Genomic DNA, 25,285 nt, shown 5'->3' with positions numbered 1-25,285 from the left:
GGGACAATGAATCGGAAGTCAATGACCTTAATAACAATTATTTACATTATTAGTATTTAAACTTACCCCTTTGAGCCTTTCGTACGTTTTTTGTATGAAAATTCTAAAACGGTAAAAAGCACATTGCAAATGGCTGGTTACAGAAAGGGGGACAACTGTTAGGCATTCGTACCCAGTAAATTCGTATATTAACAATGGTGAATGCGAAATAATTGGTTCCTATCACAGACACTTGGGGTTTGGAGCTCAAAACGCCTTTAAAATCCAAATAAAATGCATATTTGTCAATCCCAGCACATGTACTGATCATATATATCAAAAAACCTTAATATAAGCCGTTTTGAAAAAAATTCATTTTTCAAAATCTATAATAATACAATATAATATATGTATTATTATAGATGTTGAAATATGAAATTTTTTCCTTATATATTTTCCTTATCTATTTTGTTAATGTTGTTAACTATTTTATAAGTTTCAATCATATTTGCTCTGTTTCTTCTGTATTCTAAAGTTGGTATGCCTAATTATAACAGTCTCTCGCTATATCTTTTTCCAGCTAATTCACTTAGTACTCTAGTGGCTATTTGTTTGCACATTTTCAATGGATACTGCAAATTTTTTAAATTTAGGTGACCAGATTGCAGAATAATGATCATTATGAAAGTGTAATATAAAATTAGCAAAGCTGTCAGTAACCATTGTTATCAACAACACTAGTACCATTATAGTGAAAAATGTTTGTGTCCCGTGTGAATGAGAGCTTGCCTTAATGGGTTGGGGAGCAGAATTGCAGCCAATGTTTAACCCTGCAGGATCATAAATGGCGGCTAAATTGTTTCAAATTACTGGAGTATATGCAGCTCTTAGCCCCAATAAGTGATGTGATTTCGACCCCTGGTATCGCTTTAAGTTTGTTACACCCAACATTAGTCCTGATGTTTTATACTAAGATTGAAGAACAACATGTACATGGAATATTTTATTACCACCTTGACCAACCTGATCCTTTAAAGTATCAAATATATCAAAGCACTTTTCGGAGGCTGATTTAACTCTCAAGGCCAGACATTGCCTTTTCATTTATTACTTATTGATCCCAAATGATGGAGTTTCTTGTTTAACATATAGAATCATTTAAATATTGGAAGCAGTATGCCAGGTCTTTCTTAATATATAGGTACAAACAATATTCATTGTTGCAATCTTGACCTTTGACCCCGACAATCAAAATGAGAACTTCGATACAGGGCTTGTTTAATTAGTTTGACACCTGCTATTCACGTTGTTTGGCCTGAATGAAGATCTTTAGTGGCCATCTAATCTTAGTTAATCTCCGTTCCTGCCTGAAATAATGCACGGAAGGGTCACTGAGCTCTTCCTCCACCAGTAAAGCTGGAATGTAGTTATATGACAAAAAAGTAGATTTCTGTCTTCAGTTTTTGGGACATATCACAATATATCAACACAGATTTCTTTCAGTTAATGCTTTATTTAGCTTTGCATAATAGAATTACAGTTAAATACTGGTACATATATTATAAAATACAATTGATATCTACTATATGGAAAAGAGTTTTGCAATAAATGAAAATGGAATGATTTAGCATTTTGCTATAATTTTAAATGTGAAAATAGACAAAGAGCAACATATAAACTTTTACAAATATTATAAAATCCATTTGTTATACTATATGGAAATAGATTTTGAGAAATGGAATGATTCAGAATTTTGATGTAATTTAAAATGTGAAAATAGACAAACAGCAACATATATATTGGTACAAATATTATAAAATCCATTTGTTATACTATATGGAAATACGTTTGAAAATGTAATGATTCAGAATTTTGCTGAAATCTTCAATGTGAAAAATAGACAACCAGCAACATACATACAACAACTAACAGAACTACCATACTGGCAAGAATTTGAGTCAGTTGAATGCTGTTATTGTAATTTGTATATAAATAATTAATAATGTTACATCACATAGATATTGGTTTATATAATCTGTAAGAAAGAATGCTTTCATTTGTGAGTTACTAAATCTTACTACGAGAGTTTCAGAAATTATGGTTTTGAGTGAAGCACAAGTTTTAAATAAAGTTACCATTTTATCATACAATCTAAATAGGGCTTAAAGTAAACTTTGCTTACTTACTGGGATTCTGTCACATTTTCTTTGACATTTAAGAGTTTTCCACAATTGTTACTTCATGTAGTAGCAGAGGAGCAAAATTACAAATGTTATAAAAATTTCATTTTGATTCTACTAGTCAAACCACTATACTAATGTACTTCCCTGTTGAACTAAGTTTAAAAAATCGAAAAAAAAAACATATGTGTACATTATACTAACATTAAAAAGAAGAAAACATCTATACAACATCATTCTGTTCTCAAATTACAACATGCTTATACCCTACTAAAACTTTTGTATGACAAATGTTACAATTACATTTTTTGCATGTTGAATTTTTGAATTTCAATATGGCCAAGCTTTTTAAATATTTTTTGAGCTGTCAAGTGGACAGTGTCCTCAACTTTTCTCACTGCTTGAAATAAGAAACCTTTCTTACTGAAAATTTTGGCTAAGACTTTATAGAAAATAAATTTCTTACTACCTCCCTTTCTTTACATGAAATGTAAATTCGGGGTATAGAAAATAAATTTCTTACTACCTCCCTTTCTTTACATGAAATGTAAATTCGGTAATATCTTTACAAACAAGAACTGTCGGAGGACAGTAACGCTCGACTATTCGAAAATTTGTCACAAGGGTGTTTCATTGAGTATAATAATGCTTACCTATATGAATACATAAAATTGTACGAAAATGTACAAACCCTTTCAAGTTTCAAATACAATCACAGAGAACAAGTGTGTGAAGTTTCAATCCATTCCTTCAGTAGTTATGGAGATACCAGCTTTACACACAAAAACTTAACCACGAATTTATGAATCGAAAAAGGGGAATAATTATGCGAAAAAGTTAAATCAGAGTAATGGGACTTGTGCCAATCATCTTAAATAATCACAGAGACCGAGTGTGTGAAGTTTCAATCCATTCCCTTCAGTAGTTATGGAGATACCAGCTTACACGCAAAAACTTAACCAAGAATTCCTAAGATAAAAAAGGGGCATAATTATGCAAAAAAGCAAATCAGAGTTATGGGACTTGTGCCAATCATCTTAGATAATCACAGAGACCAAGTGTGTGAAGTTTTCAATCCATTCCCTTAGTAGTTATGGAGATACCAGCTTACACGCAAAAACTTAACCAAGAATTTTCTAAGTCGAACCAGGGGCATAATTATGTAAAAAAGCAAATAAGAGTTATGGGACTTGTGCCAATCATCTTAGATAATCACAGAGAACAAGTGTGTGAAGTTTCAATCCATTCCCTTCAGTAGTTATGGAGATACCAGCTTACATACAAAAACTTAACCAAGAATTTTCTAAGTCGAAAAAAGGGGGCATAATTATGTAAAAAAAGCAAATCAGAGTTATGGGACTTGTTGCCAATCATCTAAGATAATCACAGAGAACAAGTGTGTGAAGTTTCAATCCATTCCCTTCAGTAGTTATGGAGATACCAGCTTACATACCAAATCTTAACCAAGAATTTCTAAGTTCGAAAAAAGGGCATAATTATGTAAAAAAAGGCAAAATCAGAGTTATGGGGACTTGTGCCAATCATCTAGATAATCACAGAGAACAAGTGTGTGAAGTTTTCAATCCATTCCCTTCAGTAGTTATGGAGATACCAGCTTACACGCAAAAAACTTAACCAAGAATTTCTAAGTCGAAAAAGGGGCATAATTTATGTAAAAAGCAAATAAGAGTTAATGGGACTTGTGCCAATCATCTTAGATAATCACAGAGAACAAAGTGTTTGAAGTTTCAATCCATTCCCCTTCCCAGTAGTTATGGAAGCATCCCAGCTTACATACAAAAACTTAACCAAGAATTTCTAAGTCGAAAAAGGGGCATAATTATGTAAAAAAGCAAATCAGAGTAATGGGACTTGTGCCAATCATCTTAGATAATCACAGAGAACAAGTGTGTGAAGTTTCAATCCATTCCCTTCAGTAGTTATGGAGATACCAGCTTACATACAAAAACTTAACCACAGGGACGCCGACGCCGACGCCGACACCGACGCCGACGCCGACACCGACGCCGACGCCGACAAATGGGTGACTGCATTAGCTCGATTATTCTACGAATAGTCGAGCTAAAAATGCTTTTTGGAACTTACAATATTGATAAATCTTCATTTGAGCATCATGTTTATGTTATAAAACCATAAAAACTTTAGTTACAGGATTTGTAACTATTTTTCATCTTCTAAAATCAGTAATATTCGTTTATGGCTACAAATTAATTCAATAAATATCTGAAATGTTTATAAATCAGTAGACAAAATAGATTCAAATCACAGATAACAAACATAACACACTATTATACAATCAAAATAAAATAAGTATGTTTTAAAACATATCTTTAAAAAAAAATCGAAATGCAATTTTGGTGTTTGCTTAAAATGTGTATCACAGAAACGTGTAGAAATAAAACATATATCTAATATACATTACATAAAATACATCAAATCAGATAAATAAATTTGGTTTTAATGTTTTAATGTTATACCATTGTTTGTTTGTTAGGTTTTATGTGAGATTACAATATTATATAAGTCATTAACTAATGGGCAGTTTCCTTAAAAGTTATTATTTAATCAATACCCATGTTGTCTGTTTTCTGCAAGTAAATGCTTAATTTTCCAACCCCCCCTCCCGAAAAAAAACAACAACAGAAAACAACATCAAACAGCACAAAAATACATGTATTTGAGTATAGGCTGTGAAAAACTAATGCAAATTATAAAGTATCATTTAGAACATAATCATTTTGAACCAAACCATCATGAAAATGTGTGTGACAGACCCAGGAATGTACAACTAGAAATGAGACTAATTGCTGTGGATAATGTATGGTAAGAATGACTTGAATGGTTATGAACACATATTTATTACTGTTTTATTTCAATATATTGCAAAAATGCCCAGGTATTTAATTTTCTCTGTAAATCTTGAGACATTCAAATATCGCAGATAAAATCATATAGTATGATAAGAATATAAGAGTAGGCATGTTTCTTTTAATATAAGACGAGTCTTGTTGTTTTAGGTGATTTATGCAGTGCTTGGTTAAATCTGTATTGTTTTCTTTCTAATATTATTATATAAATTATATGATTAATCTGTTTTCTTATTAAATAAATATTCATAATTCTGATTACTTTCTTATTCTAAAAAATACATAACTAAACATTGATTTATTAAATTTTATAAACTCAAACATAGAGGTACCTCACTAAAATAATAATATTTAAGTTTATTTCAATCTGAAATCAAAGGGAGGGTCAAAATTAGTAATGCAATATCACCCTTTTGTAATAACATTTATAAATATACATGTTACACATGTATTGTGTATTGAACACTTGTTGCCAAAAAAAAAAGCATGAATAGAAAATGTGTTTGGTTTTCACATTTTAATATAACATCTCCCTTTATACTCCCTATAACTATTATCATTTGAGAATATTTTAATATTTTGTAGCCTCAGTGAAATATAAACTATATCACATCAATGAAAACAAATATCATCTATACATACAAGATTTGTGATAAATACAATAATATAGACATGTATGATTATGTAGATAAAAGTTAATATCATGGAAGGACAACTACAACTAACATATCATAGGAATAATACATTGCCATGGTAACAAACATAAAATACAGTCAATATATCACTAAATCTATAAATTTCTCCTGGTATTGTGGTTTTGATTATAATTTAATGATTATGAAAATTAAGTCATGTAAAGCATCAAGGACGGAATGTTTGTGACTAATTTCTACAGTAAATACTTAATATATAAAACATATAAAAAAGATATAATCATTTATATATTCTGTATGTTTTTCTAGTTACAGCTTCTATTAAACTATATAATATCATATGACTGACAATATCAAAATAAAATACTGGCAGTTCTATTCTCTGAAAATATCATACAAATTTGTAATCAGCTGCTGTAGAAATAATGCATAGTAAGGTTTAATGCAATGTTTTAAGACAGTTCAGTATGTATAGGCTATACTTTTACAATATTCCATAGAGATAAGTCTATACTGTATGGATTGTGAAAAATTACAATGGTAATGTACACAGTATTTGTCTTGGCTAAAATTAATAAAAGACACTGAACTGTAATACTTAAGTATTATATGCACCAACTAAATAACTTATTAATCAAGACATTTCAATATCCATTTACTAAACTTGATGACCATATTACTGTACAGTAGCTATACTATACTGTGCAGTTCATGTATGCACTAGCTTTACTCTACTGTACAATTCAGTATGTACTAGCTATATGCTACTTTACAGTTCAAAATGCACTAGCTATACTATGATTTTGAGGACGAAAGCCCGTAATGCATTGGTGGTAAACTAGCAACAGACAAATCTTCGCAGTAGGAATTGTCCGGGGAGTCTGCATGACGTGGACTGTGAAATCCAACTCTGTGACTGGCCTGGTGTGTGCGGACTCTAGGGCTGACCATACTGTCATCAAAGTGACCGCCTGAAGACAAAAGAGCTTGCGCCTGGGACTGTGACCTGGCTATTATAGCATTGATTGCTTCCATTCTGTTTTTGTGTTTTCTGTGGAAAATGAAAGATGTTTTGTTTAGAATTAATTATAATTTTAATCAATTCTATAATTTCTAGTGAATATATATATATAAAGTCACCTAAACATGTGTTAGTTCGGCTAGCTTGTAAAAAGAAGAAGACGAAAAACAAAGCAACTGTTTCACATATTATAACTCAAAATGAATTTTTTATTAATTTGTAACTCAATTTCAGGGTTACAGTCATCACAAATCTATAATGGCTGAGAATTATGATATAATAAACTTAAAGAAAATTTCAAATAAATATTCTGATTTTTACATAAATAAGTCATTCAAATAAAATATACTGATATTTACATAACAAAGTTATTTTCATAAAATATACTGACTTTCACTAACAAATAATTAACGTAAGAAACAAAGTGATTTTTACATAACAAAGTAATTTTCGTAAAAATAAACTGATTTGTAAAAAACAAATTCATAAAAGAGAACATTATAAGTATCTTTTTTTAAGATAAATATATTTTTCACTTATTTCTTATAATAATACAAAGTGAAAGTATCTGTTACGAAGTGAGTATTGTGAGTTTTAAGTTTTATATAATAACGATTAGGGTATAAGTTACATTTAATAAATAACATGAACAATGTAACATGTGAATATTAATATGTCATTAAAAGTGAAAACAAATTGGCGTTCAGTATATAATGGATAATTAGAAATTCCTAAATGTTCCTGGCCACACAAAACTTAGTGCTATAAGAAAGCATCATCAATTGCTCTCAAAAGGTAATAATTTTTGAAATTAAATACATCAAAAACTGTCTGAATTACATATTACTAGCTTTACATATTAACATTACAATTAAATGTGCTATAAATGTGATTAAATAAGTTAAGTTTTTTGTTGTTAAATATCAACTTTTATTAAAACAGGACCATGCTTTAACTACTGTGTCATGTTTTAGTTTATTGCATCATGTATATAATATAAGACAAATGTTAAGAACAAGGTGAGTTTTTCTGTTACCTGTTCACTACTGGCATAATTGGTGTACGCTCTAAAGTTAATAAATATACCAAGAAATGAATATTTCATATAATAATGTTTTTATTTTAAGGTCAAACTTACAGTCATACACTATTATGGTAAGTTTCCAGCTTTATGGATGAGGGAGGATTTTATGCCGAGTCCCTTTATGAATTATTTCAAATATAAAATTCATACGTTCCATAAGGTATTTAAACCTAAAGAAGAATAGGACATGTGTCTGCCCCTAAAATATATATATGTTTAAACCACTCTGCCAAGAAAGCCTCTTATTTATGTGGAGATTTCTCCAGAGTAGTAAAGACAAAAATAAGTAAGAGAAAGTCTCCTGAAGTGTAAAAACAAAATCAGAAGACAGTGACAGATATTCCTCTTTAAATTTATATAGCAAACATTTCAAAGCCTCATATTAACGTTGATTTAATTAATATTACATAGACAAGATTTATATAACAAACATTTTAAAGCCTCGTATTTACGTAGATTTTAATTAACATTACAATTATTATTAGACCAGATATTTTACTTACTTTTCTCCGGAAGGTGGATCACGTCTCCGATAATGATGTAACTGTTTACGTAACCTTTGACAATCTTCTTCTAGCGCCACTAACGACGTCTTAGTGATCTGATGTAGGGATTTCTCTGTACTAAGTTCACCCTGAACTTCCGCTACCTGTTTTCGTAGCCTAGATACAAGGGACTCGGGACTCTTCTCTTTGTCTCCACCCCTTGTTGAGTCTAGATGTGTAGTCATTTGACGACTCAGATCTTGAATTACTCGATTCATCTCCTGCCTGTAATAATGTTACACATACATTTAACAATAATAATGGTTACCAATATATCTAACAATAACAATGGTAACCTATACATTTAACAGTAAATGTTTCTGAAATTTTAGTATATAACAAGAGCTGTCGGTAGGACAGCACGCTCGACTATTCTAAGTGCTTGATAGTAAAAGAGCCTTGATAATGTTAAATCTTTTAAGATCACAAAAGGGCTAAAAAATTTTTATAAATTCATGTTATAGGCCTTAGAGAGAGTCTAATTATACAGTATTGGCTCGACTATTCGGAAGGTAATGTCACAAGGGTGTTTTATTGAGTATAATAATACTAATTACCTATGAATACATAAATTTGACAGAAAAGGTACAAAGGCTTCTAATTAAGATGTTTTATCAAGTAAATCACTGCTTTATTATTATGAATGCATAAAATTGTCCAAAAAAAAGGCAGCAACTCTTCAGTAGTAATTGAGATAACAGCTTACAAGCAAAACTTTACCATGAATTTCTAAGTTGAAAAAGGGGAGAAAAATCAGCCTAAATGCAAGATAGAATTATGGATCTTTGTCAGTGACCTACAATTATGACCCTAAATGCATATGTGAAGTTTTAAATAAATATCTTTAATAGTTATTGAGATAGGTAAAACTTGCATGTAAACATTATAACCAAGAGACTAAGTAGAAAAGGGGATATGAATCAGCCTCAATGCAAGATAGAGTTATGGAACTTGGTCAGTGACATACAATCTTGACCCTCCAATTATGACCCTAAGTGCATGTGTAAAGTTTCAAGTAAATATCTTTGAAGACCTTTAACCTTTAACCAAAATTTCTAAGTTTCAAAGGGGCAAATAATTCTGCAAATATTGCAGGCAGAGTTATGCAATTTTGCAAACTGATGTACATTGTTACTATAAAAAAGTATTTTAAATTCCAATTGAATATCTCAAGCAATAATTGAGATATTTGACTTTACAAAAAAACTTTACCCAAATTTCTAAGTTCCAAAGGGGCATAATTCTGTCAATATTGTAGGCAAGTTATCCAACTTGTCAATCTGATGTACCTTGTTACTATAAATAAGTATTGTAAGTTTCAATTGAATCTCTCAAACAATAATTGAGATATTTGACTTTAAAAAAAAATTAACCAAAATTTCTAAGTTAAAAAGGGGCATAATTCTGTCAATATTGTAGGCAGAGTTATCCAACTTGTCAATCTGATGTACCTTGTTACTATAAATAAGTATTGTAAGTTTCAATTGAATATCTCAAGCAATAATTGAGATATTTGACTTTACAAAAAACTTTAACCACAATTTCTAAGTTAAAAAGGGGCATAATTCTGTCAATATTGTAGGCAGAGTTATCCAACTTGTCAATCTGATGTACCTTGTTACTATAAATAAGTATTGTAAGTTTCAATTGAATATCTCAAGCAATAATTGAGATATTTGACTTTACAAAAAACTTTAACCAACGCAGACGCCGACGCCGGGGCGACTACAATAGCTCTCATATTCTTCGAATAGTCGAGCTAAAAACCTTCAATCTGACCATGGAATATATATTGCAATTGTTTTATACTGTGTATGTACCTATTTTGAATCACGTTAAGAAACAAAAGATCATGTTAGTGAATGTATAATACTAAAATACAAAGGTAACTTACCACATAGTTTTATCCGAGTCACCTGACTGTTCTACTTTCCTAGCTAGAAAATTACGTAATCTTTTCAATTCTTCCTCCTGTGCTTCAAACCTGTTTTGAATATTATGTTTTAACAAGTATATAATTAAAATAAATGACATTAAATTCTACAGATATACATTTTTGTTTGTTTTGCATAAAGAAAAACAAAGTTTAGAACACCAGATGCATTATTTGATAAAGTGGCATATCCAAAAATGAAATATTAATATTGGTGTTTGTGAGCTAGATATTATTTGATATGCCATTTTATTTTAACAAACAAATTTTCTATTTATTTCATGAATTTCTTAACGGTTATATTTTGTCCTTTTTTATTGATGTTTTGCAGGACTGAAAACTGGTTTTCAAAAATATGTTTAAATATTGCTAAAGTCCTCCTTTAAATTTTGAAATAGTCAATTCTTATTTTAAGACTTTTTAATTACAAGATGCTAGATATTATAAGAAATTGAAAAGAAATGTAAGATCAACCATAGTAACTAAATCCCTAGCCCATAAAATATGACTACTGTAATAGCTAAAATTACAGAACAGCTTTACAAATTGCTATAAAACCTTTGAAAAAAAAGTAAAATATTCTGTTCAGGTTTCAGGTTACACTTCTTCTATCACAGTTGTATAAAGGTTTTCATTCTTTACTGGTCAAGGAAGGGCTGCAATATATTGAACATTATTTCCAGCACAATGATCCGGACATGGGAGTGCACACTGTGTTCAGAATAAATTATAAAGTTTGTACAGGTTTGATCCCATAATTATACCCATCCTTTCAAAATCAGTTTTCTCTGTCATATTTTTTAAATACCTGTAAATGTATAATTTACACACAGAAAAAATACTGGCAACACTTCAATTTTAGCCACACTCTATATAATATAATATATATATAATGAATGCAATGGTGTGTATTTTTGTCTAAAATGACCTTTTTTTCTATAAAAATATGAACACCCAAAAATTGAGTCAACAAAAAACAAGAAAGTTCCACACAAGTGCAAGTTAGTTTAATGTGTATGACTTCAATCAGTAAAAAAAAAACTTTGTGCTGTTTTATATTTGAGCACCACATTCATAAATCCTCACCACTTCTCTTCAAGCTGAAGCCTGTATTATACATGTAGTAAAATAACAGCTAATTTCTTGTCAATTTTTCTAAATATCATTAAAAACTAAGATTTTTATACCAATTTCACTCCTAAAATTTAAACAAGTTTTGTAAATAGAAAGTAACATTAAGTTTTTTTGTGGTTATATTATAGTTATTCAATTCAATTTATCAGTCAGCATGAAAGATTATTTCTTGTTTACTAAATTAAAAACATGAGAAACCTAACTTTGATCAACTGTGTTTGATAACATCCATACTCTCGGATTTGTGCCAAAAGCTAAAAAAAAATATTCTAATTATAAAAAAAGAAAATGCAGTGGCAGATATTCCCAGTTGCTAATTGCTTACCATTTTTCTTCCATTTCCAAGCTAGATATATAACAAAATATGACTTTCAAGCTATATATTTGATGTAACAAAAAATGATTTCAAAATGTGCTTCAATACCAAACACATGGAACCTTCACAAATAATGGCACTTATTATATTTGCTATGTTAAATAGTTTTATTGACAAAAAATCTTACAATTAACAGATCAAACAGGTAAATATAAATTTCAGAAAAAAAAACTGTCATTGGGAGTAACATGAGAACTGAGGAAACATAAGGAGGCAAATTACATTTCAAGTTTGATATAAATTGTCAAAATTAACGTGTAACAATTAAAAAGCTGGCTCTCATTAAATTTTGGCCTTCGTCTCCATTTAGTCAAAATTAATAAAGAAATAAAATACACAAAAAAACGTGAACACATGTTTTTTAGATCTGAAACAAAAGATACATTCATGCCTGTTAACAATTAAACAGAAAAAATACATGAATTTCACATGTTAACCTTTCAAACATAACAAACAGACAATGAAGTCTGACAAGATGTTTATATATATATAGAAATGCTGTAAGAAGAACAGAAAAGAAATGAATATACAATGTACCTAGCATGTAACTCCATTTGTTTGTCAGCCTCTATCTTTAACGTATCCTCAGCATGTTTCTGTTTCACCTTACATTCTCTAACATTATCCTCTAGCACCAATATCTCCTCTTGTAGCTATAGTTACAAAATAGTATAACATTGATAATAACATAAATAAAAGCAATAACTCATATTCGATAAGTTTAAACATAATAATTTTTTACCTCAATTAAAAAAAAATTGAAGCTTATATAAATCACACTTGAGATAATCTACTGTAATCACTGGTATCATACAAGAAAACACAAACTGGTCATAAACACAATGTCATAATCCCTAAGTCAAAATTCAGACTCTCTGGTTCTGCAATGATAATTTGTTTGGGGGACGTAGGTGGTGAATAGTTGAACAACTGTTGGCACAATCAGAAAACCAAACATTGAGGGAAGTAATACAAAGCACTAAAGCTGGGTGGGGCAAAATCAATTTTGTATCTGACAATGATAAAATTATTATCTAATTCACTAATTGTAAAGACTGATTTATTTGCCGTATGACAGGAGGCGAGCATTGATAGCACATGTTAAAATCAGTTACTGTTTGTTATTGTGTACCTTAAGGTTTTCTTTATTTTTGCTGGCAATATGTTCCCTGCATGAGTCAAGATCTGTAGATAATTGTTGATTTAATAACTGAAATTTATCCTTCTCTTCTTCAATGTTTTCACTGTAATATATAAATTACATAGTGTAAATACACATATTTAGAATAACCAAAAAAGATAAGTCTTTGCCATTAGTATAGAACCAGGCCAGCATGCACATCCGCATACCCTCAGACCAGACTCTATACTGTTTGTAGCTATACTTTTTTTAATTTTAATATAGAAATCTCTAAAACTTTGAATTGACTGGAACTAACCAGTACTGATGGCATATGAGGAAACATTGTTTTGACTTAACGCTCCTTCCTTTTACTTACATTTGTTGTTGATATTCTAGAGCTGACTTTTTGATTTTACCATTAAGATTCTGTTTCTGTGTTTCTATAATCTGTTTCAAATTACTAATCTCCTTCTGCAATGTAAAAATATAAAAAGTTAAAAATTAAAGTATAAGTATTAAGAGAAGGAAGTTATTTTTGCATTCTAAATAAATGATGGCATACATAAGAATTGTGATTGCCAAAAGATAAATATGTGCCATGTTTTTACTATTCGTTTTATTAAAAATATCATTTTATGTTTTATTTTGTCCTTGAATCTTGTGTAATTATTTTGTTATTTATGTGTTATATTTCTTTACAGTCCAATATACAAGTGCCATTACCATTTCATCTCACCTATTCATTCTAACAACCAATCACTAATATTTTATCTAAACAGAACTTGCATGCTGTGCCTCAGTTTTTACAAACTTCCCTGGACAAATAATCTCACGCAAGCGCACTGCATATATCTCAGAGTTTAATTCACATTGACCTGTAATCCTGAAATATTTCAGGAGGAATTTCAATATAGTGGGGGAGTGGTCATCACCGTTAAGAACTGTTCACTATTTAGGGATAAATATGTGCAACCTGACCAGGACCATCGGAATACCGCTCTGCAGCTCTACCCACTGAGCTATCCGGCCGCTAACAAATCTTTCTCCCCTAAACAATGAACAGTTCTAAACCACGACATACTCCTCTGCTTTAATGAAATTAAACTCTATGCTATATTTAGTCACAGCTCAACATTAGGCCAAATGTCACAGGGTGACAAAAATGTCCAGCCGGATCAGAACTAGGACTCAGGACCCTCGGAACACCATTCCGCGTGTCCAACCACTGAGCTATCTGGTCGCTTACACATTTTCTCCCCTAAATAGTGAACAGTTCTGAACCATGACATCTGGCAAACTGTACCTGTAACATTTCTACTTGTTCCGACTTGGCTTTAACCGTTGATTTATTGGTATGGGAGATAGCATTTAGTTCCTGAAGTTGTGCTGATGTAGCCACACATTTCTCCTCTTCTATCCTCAACTTCTCCTCTGCCTTCATTACCTGGTTCCTCATCTCCACAAAGCGAGCTTCAATTACGTTCTATAGATAAAAGATGAAGGTATAATTACACATAGAAATACAAATTAACACAAAGACATAACATTTTTCAATAAATAACATATGTCTGTCTCTTCAAAATGCGTTTTTCTTAACCATTCCCAGGCTAAATATCTTCAATTGACATCCTTAATCTGGACAAAACCATTCATTTTTATAAGATAAAATTTCAAAATAAGTATTAAGTAAGTAAATAACAAACAGTGTAGACTATTATCAGGCTGCTTGTACCATGGGTAGATTCAATTGCTAAAATAACTAGAATATTAAATATCACATGATTTGTATACCTTGTCATTTTTCATGTCCTCCAGTTGTAACCTGAGTGTTCCTACAGATTGTTCCGCCAGTCTTCGTCCAGTGCTCTCGTCTGATAACTTAGACTGCAGTTCCTGTACAGTGTTTTCTAGCAGACGACACTTTGCCTGCATGGAATCTCTGTCACTAGCTGCTGCAGCCAGGCTTGCTTCCACTGACCGTAATCTTGTTTGTGTCTACATTAAAAGATTATCATGATAAAAATTTGTTTGAAGAAACACAAATCTAAATAAAAAAAAAGAAGAATTTTCAAATATGAAATTAAATTTATAAACAGTTTTGATATGAGGTAATGAACATACTTGTGAAAGATTATCATTGAGGTAGTGTCGTTCATTTTCATGTTGAGATTTTAATTCATTTATTGCAATATTTAATTCCCGAACCTCGCGGTTCCCACTTTCCTTTTGAGCCTTCAAATCAGCATGAATGGTGTGGTTTTCGGCTTCTAGACGAGTGTTTCTCTCCTGGAGTTTGGCAAGAGCTTCATTTAGGGCCATCAACTCTTTTCTCTTGCCATCAAGTAGCACCTTGGAGTCCCCAGTTGAGGATTCCAATTTCTGAACATGAGCTTCAAGTTGTCTCTTCTCTCTGTCAAGTGAAAAATGAATTACAGTAAATAATCCTTATTTCTGTTTAATAAATGTACCATAAGATGGGTCTTGTTCATTTTCTATTTGCCAGCCTTTAAGATCTTTCAGGTTTTATGTCAATTTTCAAGCATTATCAATTGTAAAGTTAAAAATGATATTATCATAGCAAAACACAGTAAACAATACTTTTTTTTAATAAGGTATATTATAAGTTGGGATTTGTTTATTTATTCATGTAAGCCTTTAAAATCAAACAGATTCCATTACAGTCTTATGTCAATTATTTAAGCATTATCAAGTTAAAAATTACAACTAGCCATCACTTCTGACACCAAAACACCTTGGCAGAACCACCAACACTCCATCAGACAAAAATAAAAATGTTTGTCAAGAAAAGTTGCACTATCAGCATCCTTAACAATTTGTAAACTATAACTTTAGTAAAACAAAATCATGCAGGATCTTTTTATTTAAATACACAAGGTAGAAAATCATGATATTGGAATTGGTTAGGTTTGTTATATTTATGGGTTGAGAAATGTAAGCTGTTTTAGGGAAATTCTGCAGTAGATTTGGAGAAATTACCAGGATTTTTGCAACCTTAAACATGTAATAATTCAGCAAAATTCACAAGTAAAATTTCACACTACAGTTATGGCCCTTTGCAAATTTTCTTCAAATATGACAAAATATAACATATAGGTTCAAGTAATATTTGTGCAGAAAGAATTTGTATGTACAACCTTACAACCTTACAAGGAATTGTGTTAGTTCAAAAAGACACTGATACCAGATTAAGAAGGCTGCTTCCACTATTCCTTGTAATCAAGCTAAAAGAGTTGACTGAAATATTACTTACCTTGTTACAGATTCCAGCTCTTGTAAAGTTTTACCAAATGTGTTCAGTTGTATCTCCTTCTGTTTCAACTGCTCCTTTATATTGTCTCTCTCCTTCCTAAAATATACAGAAATACATGATGAAGCATTTCTTATATACAACTTTTGACCTATGTTATTGAGTATTAACATAATGAGTAACATAATGAAAGTAAATTTTCTCAAGCAGAATGTCATAATTGTTCTTTTTTGTGATATATTGTTATGTGTTGCTGTTAGGTATAATATCAAAAGGTAATAATTATGTCAACTGTAAGTTTTTCATGACTGACAGGAACTCAATAAGCCCCATTGATTATTTTATACATGTTTAATAAAAAAAAACAGAGTTCACTTAACACTAATTTAAACCTCTCTAGGGGCTAACATCTCCTATCAAAGAGAGAGTTGTTCTGTATACAGAGGTTATAACACTTACTGGGCTAAATCTTTCTCTTGTAACGCCATGGTCCTATCTTGTTCCAGTTGTAACTTTTCCCGAGCGTGTTCTCTTTTCAGATGTTCCATTTTCTCATCAGTTCTCTCCCTTAGCTCTGTTAACTGCCTTTCTTTATCTGTCAGAGAGCGACACATTCCCTCATAATCTGTAAATGCAGAAAGCAAGTAACGAGTTTCTTATTTAATAATAAAAAAGTGTCCAAAATAAAAAGAACTGGATGGGACAAATTTTTTCAACAAAATCATGCTATAACTTGCAACTGTTATTATTAAGTTGCAACCATATTTTGACTGCATTTACATTAAAAAGTACCAATGAAGAAAACGGAAACCACTCCCAACTGTAACGATTTAATGAAAAGGTCAAGAAGAATATGAAAAACAAGATCAACAAGGAAAGGCGGCGTTCAATGAACGCAACCCCCATATGACCCAGCAACAAGAACCAATGGCAAGGAGCCCAGGCGGACCCCTAACATAAAAAGGACAGGGCAACGACATGTTAATCATTAAATGATAAATAATTTGTAACTGATTAGGAATTCAAAGAAAATAATAATAGGCCCACAAAGGGGAAGGGGACAGGAGACCGGGGGAAGGGGGGGGTTAATCAAAGAAATAAAAACTAGAGGCAATGGGGAAGATACTTACCGTAGACGAGAAAACAACAAGGGACACAAGCAAAAGTGTCACCAAAACAGTATGAAACAACATAGACATACATCTGAGGAACACAGTGGGGCGCCGCCTTGGAACGGTCAGCAGCAAAATAATGACTGCTGGGGAGTTTAAACCGGTTAATGGTGCACCAAACCTCGCTCTTAGCCCCACCATGTTCCTATAAACGAGACAGTGTAAATAAAATGAATCCCCGCCAAGTGAAATTCTAACAGTTGTCATGGTTACAAAAGGTTAAATAAGTAAAACACTAAAATGATCATGTAGAAACATATAAAAGTAAACCCAATGACCATAACAAATGTACTCAATGTCCTAAAGGAAGACATAGCAACAAGAAAATCACCTACAAGGGCCCGACGAAGCAAGGCAGAAGACGAACATTAAGACAATTCAGTCCCAAAGGGCTTTACGAACTATCCATCATAGTGTCTCCCACTTGGTCCGTCAGATGCAATCAAAAGAGGAAAGCGTAGTGTCCAACTGTAAAAGGGTTGAACACTAAACATGCAGTATGTCTTAAAATAGTAGGTCATAACCTCTTTTAATAAAACGTTTAATGATTTTAGTAAAAACAGCAGAAAAATTACCATGACCCAAAATCTTACGAAGTTTGTAAACCACATCGCCATAAAAACCAGGCTGGCTAATCCCTTGTCGCAGAAGAGTTTTTTAAATCACTATTGAATTTAGAAATTAAATCAAAGTTACGATTGTAAAATTTAGTAAAATATTTTCCGTAATTTATGATAGCGGTAGCCCTGTTTTAGAAGCTTGCTGGTAATAAAAATATTCCGCTCGTTGAAATCCTTTACGTTGTTACAAGCTCTAGCGAATCTAATTAACTGAGAAACATAAACTCCGTAGGATGTTGCATGGGGTACGTCTCCATCCAAATGTGGATAATTAACTATACAAAAGTCAAAGTCATCTCTTTTATCATAAATTTTCGTGTGAATAGAATTGTTGTTGATAGTAATATGAAGATCCAAAAATGATGTACTAAAATTTCAAGAGTTCGTTTTATTAAGTTGTAGTTCATGCGGATAAATGTCAGACACCATTTGATCAAAATAAGGATTATCTAAATTAAAAATATCATCAAGGTATCTGGAAGTATTATTAAATGCGACTATAACATCTTGTTGTTTCTCTTCAGAGAGACTCAACATAAAACCATGTATAATATGTCAGACAACTCATGAACAGTTTGAGGCTGCACTGTCTGGCTATAATATATTCAAGATCAAGATGGGCATTAAAATATATTATTTATTTAATGGATAGCCTTTTTTAATAAGCATAGTGTGTTGATTATCAATGTACCATGGCACCTTGTTGAAATTATTTGTTTTTATTGTACAGTTTTGTTTATGTTAGTATGTTTTTGTATGAATGAAAGGAAATTGTCATACAAATTTAAGTAGCCGTTGTTGAATAAACTTTTCCTTCAAAATGTTTTGAACCTATTGGATTAACTAACATACATGAAGCATGAATCTAGTACAATTTTGAGTCACTAGATTACAACTGTATACCAAATTCACATGCATGTTTTTTCTAATCAAATCTCAATAACAGCTTAAGTTAACAGATTCAAAGCATGTTAAATCAATAAAGGCAGATTATAATTTAATTGTGAAGCATAATACAAATTGTCTTGTGCAAATATCTTGTGTCAATCAGTTTTCATCATCAAAGGGAGACAACAAAGTCAGATATGAAATGCCTGCTCAAGAGAGTTATCTTCTTCAGAGTTAAAAATAAATTCCAGCAAACCCAATGCTTCAATTGTTGTTAGCAATTGGGAAATTCCTGAAGTATTTTGTTTTGCTTTTCAAATATTGAAAATCTAGTGACTTCATGATCTTAAATCTTCTACAGAAGATATAAACAAAAAGGTAAAAATTTAATGATTATTCTATACTACTGACAAGTTTCATTTAAAGTTATTTCAAAAAGAAGTAAAAGTTTTGTATTTGATTGAAATTTTCGATTCATAGGGTACAAAAAAAACAGTATTACTTAATTTTCACTTAACAACATTTAAAATATCACATAATACACTTCTTTTAAAATAACAAATATTGATTATGATGGTGATAAAAAACTTATTTTAAAACAATTTTCTTCATAGCAAAATTTCACAATATAACAATAAACAACAATAATATTCTGATTGTGATCTTAGATAAGAAAATCAGAAAAGAACTAAAGAAATTTAATAGGCCAGAAACTTTATACTACTTTAGAACAATAATTATATTTTCAGAATGTATCAGGTACCAAATTAAAACCAGACTATGTCAAATAAGCTATCAGAGGTTCTGACTGGTACAGGTTCATACAAAGACAGAACAGGAAAATTATTCTTAAAGAATTCTACAATATCTTTATCAAACAGAGAAATCATATTTTAGTGCTCGATTTGAATTAAAAGCAGAGTAAAGAGTAACAATTTTGGGACATTTTTTCACAATATGAATAACTTTTCTGGAATTCTGGAAAAACACCCTTAACCAATGATCTGATATTTGTCACAAAAGTTATTGTTCTAGACCTTTATCAAATGAAAGATTAGTCTTAAAAAATCATTTTCATTTTTGGCATGACAAAAACTCAGTGGAGTCCCTTTAACATACATGAAGCATGAATCTAGTACAGTTGATCTTTATCTTATGTCTTAATATCTTGTCATTAAAGGGAGACAACAAATGTCAGATTAAATGCTCAAGAGAGTTATGTTCTCAAGATTGAAAGAGAAAGAGGAAGTTAAATATAAATCTAGAAAACCCAATACTAGCAACTGGGAAATTTCTTTAGTATTTTGTTTTGCTTTTTAGATATTGAACATCTAGTGACTTCATTATCTAAAATCTGCAGCAGATATAAAAAGGTGACAATTTAATAATTACTCTTTTATATTACTGACTAGTGTTGATTAAAATTTATTTCAAAAAAGAAGTCAAAGGTCTAATTAAACTATTTTATTAAAATTTTGTTTCATAGGTTATATAAAAATTAACTGTATAAATCAATTTTCACAAAACAAAAATCGTCTAAAATTTAAAAAAAAAACATTTCTTATAAAATAACAAACAAAAGCTGTTACAGGAGACAGTGCAGCTCGACTAATAAAATACTGGACGCAGTAAGGAAGACAAATCTATGAAAGAAAAGTCAATTATGTATAATTATGTATTAATTAAGTTATAGTAAAAAAATAACATTGTTAACATAAATTTCAAGTTCAAGGGGGAATAATTCTGGAAAAAGTCACACTAGAGTTATGAACCTTGTCATACAACATGTGTGTAATGATAATAAATATATTTGAAGTTTGAAGTAGATACCTTAATAAGTAAAGAAGTTATAATATTTCTTAAAGAAAATCCTAAGTTCAAAGAGAAATAAATCTGAAAATATTGCTTCAAGAGTTATGCACCTTGTCACATAAGATGTAATTGATGATAAAGAATAAATATTTGAAGTTTGAGGTAGATACCTTTAAAACTAAAGAAGTTATAGTAAAAAACATTTTTCAAGGAAAAATATCTTAGTTTATGGGGAGATAATTTTTTCAATATTGGTGCTAGAGTTATGATTCTTGTCAGATAAGATGTACTTAATGATAAGGAACATTAATGAAGTATAAAGTTAATCCCATAAAAATCAAGAAGTAACAGTAAAAAATAGTATTTATAAGGAAAATTCTAAGTTCAATGTGAGATAAATCTATAAATATTAGTGCTAGAAGTTATGACCCTTGTCACATAAGATGTGGTTGATGGTGAGGAGCCTATATTTGAAGTATGAAGTTGATCCCTTAAGAAATAAAGAAGTAACATTAAAAATAGTATTTTTTAAGGAAATTCTAAGTTCAATGGGAGATAAATCTGAAAATATTTTTGCTAGAATTATGAACCTTGTCACATAAGATGTGGTTGATGATAACGAACATATATTTGAAGTTTGAAGTAAATACCTTTAGAAATGAAATATTATATAGTGAATAGTTTTACTGCACCAAAACGTTAATCTGGACGCGGACGCCGACGCCGGGCATGACTTGATGACATCACGATGGAGAGGGTTATGAATAGTTTAAAATAATGTGATCTATACTGTTGACTAGTATTATTGAAAACTTATAATTTGTACAATTGGTGAGTTCGATTTCATTGCCAGCATGTACTAGTGGTACCTTTTTATTCATTAATAACATAGTAAACCTTCTTCCTGAATCTTTTAGATATATATAATTATCTTCAATCAAGATATAAATTATATCAGTTTGAATCAATTTTTTGTTCTTATTGAAATTTGATTGTGTTCAATAGTTATTTCAAGCTCTTGATTACTTGATTTTAAAACCGGAATCAAATATAGAGCATGCATATCACTATCAAATGAACGTTGCTAGGGATGTTTTTGTCGTAAGATTTATCGTAAGTGAATTTTTTATCTTAAGATAAAATTTTAACTTACGAGTGGCTTTGTGAAAATGACTTAAGATTTAACTTACGATTCGTGAAAATGTCTGCAGGTCTCCATATACTTCGTATAGTCGAGCTAAAAATAATAATGATGAGGAGGATGATAAAAACTGATTTAAAAACATTTTTTTTAAAAGAAATATTTTAAAAATTAAACAAAGAAAACAATAACAATCCGATTGTGGTGATCTTACACAAGAAAATCAGAAAAGAAGTGAAGAAATTAGAAATGTTAAAAACTTTATAAAAAGATTTTTAAGAACATTAATGATATTTTCAGAATGTATCAAGTACCAAATTACACCGAGACTGTGTCAATGAAACTATCAGAGGTTCTGGCTGATATAGGTGTTGATGAAAGAATAGTGATGAAGAGGAGAAAAGCATGGCTTCTGAGAGAATCAATAAGAAATATAAATCACCAACTATTTGATACAAAAATCATATCATACTATTTTGGGAGTCAATCAGAAGGCACAACTACAGAAGGAATAAATTCAGACATTGATCAAGTTCTTTGTCCTAAAAACATCCCTGTGATACAAGACTGGAGTGACTGGATGCCTAATGTATTTATTAATCTCTTGACGATTCAAGATAATTCTGTATCTCCTGGATATTGTTTACTTCAAGCGCTGAGACATGATGCTCCTCTTCCTATAAATGGTGAATCTGATCAAATCTTGTTCAAGGACAGAACAGGAAAATTACTTCTTAAGAATTCTATAGTATCTATTTTAACAAGATTTGGTTCAGAAACACATGGGCCAGCACGAGCAAATTCAGGACGGTTAGGCTTATCTGATTCAGATAATGTGTTTGGTCTACATTGTACAACATGGCCACAACAAGCTAGACAATGGTTGTATCAACAAGGTGAAGGGCAATGGCCGTCTGCTGAAATGAAACAATTTTGCAGCAGAACTGGATGCTTTGTTGTTGGTGTAGGATGTAGTGGCAGTGAACATGAGCAACTTGAGTGGAGAATATCAACATCTTTAGCAGAAAGGTGTTTGATGTTCAACCTGAATATTACACAGATTCGCTGTTATGTCTTGATGAAAATTATTTTAAAAGCATTTATTAATCCATTGTTTAAAGATGTTATTTCAAGTTACATGTGTAAAACTGTACTCTTCAACTGTATTGCAAATACAAATAGTAATATCTGGAGGGAAAATAACTTACTTTCTTGTCTGTCATTGTGTTTATATCTCCTGTACAACAATATCATTAATGAAAATTGTCCACATTTCATCATACATGGGAACAATTTAATGAGGGGGAAGATTTTACCTGCAGTCAAACCACATATCCTGGAAATACTCAACAATATCATCAACAGTGATGGAATGGCACTTCTTGGGATCAAATGTGATGATCTTGGTTCCAGGCTTCATCTCAAGTTTTATAACTTATGTCCATTCAAGAAAAGTGATATCATTTCAGGAATACTATTATTCAATCTGGCTGTATCTCTATCTGAGAATCTGAAATATACTTATAACAGTAGTCCGTATAAAGCTGTAAAAATATTAAAGAACTATATGTCAATATCATTCCACTGTCAATATGAAGGATTGGATAAAACAGCCAGTCATCTTCTGTTACCATGGTATTGTACAACACTTGGATCTGTGCTGGCTTCCCTTAACATCTATCATTTCAACATTATATCAGCAGATGCCCTCAAACTCATCTCAATTGGTCTGAATACAGATGTTGCATCAAGTAAACTGAAACTAGCTTCAATCTTATACTGTGTTCAAGAAATACAAAAAGCTGACCTTGTTCTCAGTGAGATTGAAAGGAGATATGATCTACAAATTGTTGAGCCTGTCTGTAATTGTCATCGATTTACGAAGAAACCATTTAGACATGCTTTCAATGAATTATGTAACACTCATAATGAAGAAGTCTTACAGTATACAACAGCCTCATGTGTTAGATTTCTGCCATGTGAAATTCACTGTGTACCAACAGATCTTCGGTATGAAATGCTTAGATCTACACAAGAGGACATAATATTTCGCACAGAAGAAGACAACAAATGGATGGATAGTACTGTTGTGGATTCCCTCCCTTACCTTTACTTTTTACAATACAAGATTTACAGCCATCTTGGAAGACATGGCCAGAAAAATGCTGCTCTCTTCAAACTTATCAGAACCATAAAAGAGGAACAAAACCTCGGACACCGGGAAACAGCTTTAAATCTTCTCGGAAAAAGCATGGAACAAGAAGGTAGAGCTGAAGATGCTTTACAGTGTTATTTGATGTCACTTGACATAAGGGGGAGAAACAATGCTGCAAAGATTCATATCGCCTCCCTCATATCTGTATTGATAAATGCAAGGACATAAAAGGTATGCAAAATTTGTGGAAATGACTAAAGCAAGACAGTAACAGAAATATGTGGTATTAACAGGCTAGATTATGACAGCAACATTATTGCTCAACATTCTTTTTATATCTTTTCAAATAGCAAATTTCTTGTCATAAGAAACACTTTTAAATACGTTATTTGTATGTCATCCATAAGTCAATATATAAAAGAGATAAAGCAAACTACCATATAGTCTGGTTTTTATGTCTGATTACAGCCATATAGTCTGGTTTTCATGTCTGTTTACTCCATATAGTCTGGTTTTCATGTTTGATTACTGTTATATAGTCTGGTTTTCATGTCTGATTGTTGATATTTTCAAAGTAGGATAATAATTTCATTTTTGTATTAATATGTCTGATTCTCAATATTTTTGGTAGTATTCATCATCTTCACATGAAATAATCAGTAATTGCTCATTTATCATCATCTATTGAACTCATTATAACAAATATCTTTATTTCTTAAACTTTCCTACAATGTTTGTTGAAGCTGCTATGTTATAGCTTAGTACATTATAATATCCATAAATATGTTAATCTGCAATTTTTTACATATCAGTACTTCACACAGTTATGTATGTTAAGTGACAATGGTAAATAGATATCATTTTAATTCCAATTTTCTTTGAAACTGTATTAACTGACTCCCTGTCCCTTGAAAAGTCACATATGATAGTCTTGACTGTATGTGTACTTAATTAAAGCATATTTCGCTTTACTGCATTATATGTAATTGTAATATGTAAGCATAATATTTGTATCAACAATTATTGAAGAAATTAACTTTGATAGTTTAGTTTTGTAAATCAAGATGGTACTGTTTCTTCGGTTATTCACTTAGTTGACTTGGGTACCCGTAATTTTCTTTCCATTTACCGTAATTGTTGCTATTCATTTTAATTTGTTACCATAAGTGTTAATTTTCAATAAATTGATCAGATCAAATTTTGTATGTTCACTTTGTATTTTGTAATTATAACCAGTTGATATGAAAAACTCATTTTAGGATTGGGATTCCAGACCAATTCTAATTAACTTAGATTTATCATAAGTGAAATCT

The 25,285-nt window shown here is 30.9% G+C and overlaps 2 protein-coding genes across 2 annotated transcripts; one reads left to right on the top strand and one right to left on the bottom strand.

The window, feature by feature from the left end:
- Positions 1-5,095: 5,095 nt before the first annotated feature.
- On the bottom strand, positions 5,096-16,798 carry LOC132731771 (paramyosin-like). The gene is made up of 13 exons (XM_060718024.1): positions 16,644-16,798; positions 16,188-16,283; positions 15,038-15,326; positions 14,708-14,911; positions 14,220-14,399; positions 13,293-13,387; positions 12,926-13,037; positions 12,331-12,446; positions 11,743-11,763; positions 11,370-11,390; positions 10,245-10,334; positions 8,309-8,575; positions 5,096-6,751 (listed from the first exon to the last, which is right to left on the bottom strand). The coding sequence occupies exons 1-13, from the start codon at positions 16,796-16,798 to the stop codon at positions 6,496-6,498; spliced, it is 1,902 nt and encodes a 633-aa protein (XP_060574007.1). The 3' UTR covers positions 5,096-6,495.
- Positions 16,799-22,118: 5,320 nt separating this feature from the next.
- LOC132731778 (uncharacterized) lies at positions 22,119-24,955 on the top strand. Its single transcript, XM_060718033.1, has one exon. It carries the CDS (start codon positions 22,119-22,121, stop codon positions 24,198-24,200), a length of 2,082 nt encoding a protein of 693 aa, XP_060574016.1. The 3' UTR covers positions 24,201-24,955.
- Positions 24,956-25,285: the final 330 nt, after the last annotated feature.

This window comes from Ruditapes philippinarum, unplaced genomic scaffold, assembly GCF_026571515.1.
Source record: "Ruditapes philippinarum isolate M1 unplaced genomic scaffold, ASM2657151v2 ctg603_1_1_1_1, whole genome shotgun sequence".
Taxonomy (NCBI): domain Eukaryota; kingdom Metazoa; phylum Mollusca; class Bivalvia; order Venerida; family Veneridae; genus Ruditapes; species Ruditapes philippinarum.
The sequence above is the reverse complement of the archived record's forward strand: the minus strand, read 5'-3'. Positions and strand labels throughout refer to the sequence as shown.